Source organism: Myotis brandtii, unplaced genomic scaffold (genome assembly GCF_000412655.1).
Source record: "Myotis brandtii unplaced genomic scaffold, ASM41265v1 scaffold439, whole genome shotgun sequence".
Classification (NCBI taxonomy): domain Eukaryota; kingdom Metazoa; phylum Chordata; class Mammalia; order Chiroptera; family Vespertilionidae; genus Myotis; species Myotis brandtii.
In genome coordinates, this window is record NW_005366783.1 from 676,047 (window position 1) to 676,514 (window position 468).

Sequence of the window (468 nt, forward strand, 5' to 3'; positions counted from 1 at the left end):
CCTGGTTCTGAGGATGCAGGTCTCATGCCACAAGCCTGCCCCGAGGGGAAGCGGAGGGGCACCGGGCAAAGGGCGCGGCAGGGACGTCTGTTACCATGGCCGGGCTCCCCAGGGGCGAGGGTGAGACGGTTGGCTGAGTTTTACGATGCAAACATCGGACAGATCTGGTGTGTGTGGAGGCCTGGGCCTCACCTGCCGGCGGCCTCTGGCCGGCCCGTGGCGCTGACCAGCCTCAGGTCTCCTCTGGGAAATGGGCCGGTCACTAAGCCCACACTAGGCTGCTGCTGAGAGGGTGCAAGGAGCAGGCGCAGGTAAAACGGGGCACAGCCCGTGCAGTTAGTAAGGAGAAGGGAGAAAAGGCCAGCTTCCTGCCCGGCTCCCGGGGCCCAGCTCCCTGCCCAGCTTCCTGCCCAGCTCCCTGCCCAGCTCCCTGCCCAGCTTCCTGCCCCCCTCCCCGGACCCAGCTTC

At 66.9% G+C, this 468-nt stretch overlaps 1 protein-coding gene across 1 annotated transcript in view; it reads left to right on the forward strand.

Annotated features, from left to right (window-relative positions):
- The first annotated feature begins 95 nt into the window (after window positions 1-95).
- ACSBG1 (acyl-CoA synthetase bubblegum family member 1) overlaps window positions 96-468 on the forward strand; it is a 41,022-nt gene continuing 40,649 nt past the window's right edge. The window contains exon 1 of the mRNA XM_014546257.1: window positions 96-128. Within this exon, the coding sequence (XP_014401743.1) occupies window positions 96-128 (33 nt within the window). The remainder of the gene's footprint in view (window positions 129-468) is intronic.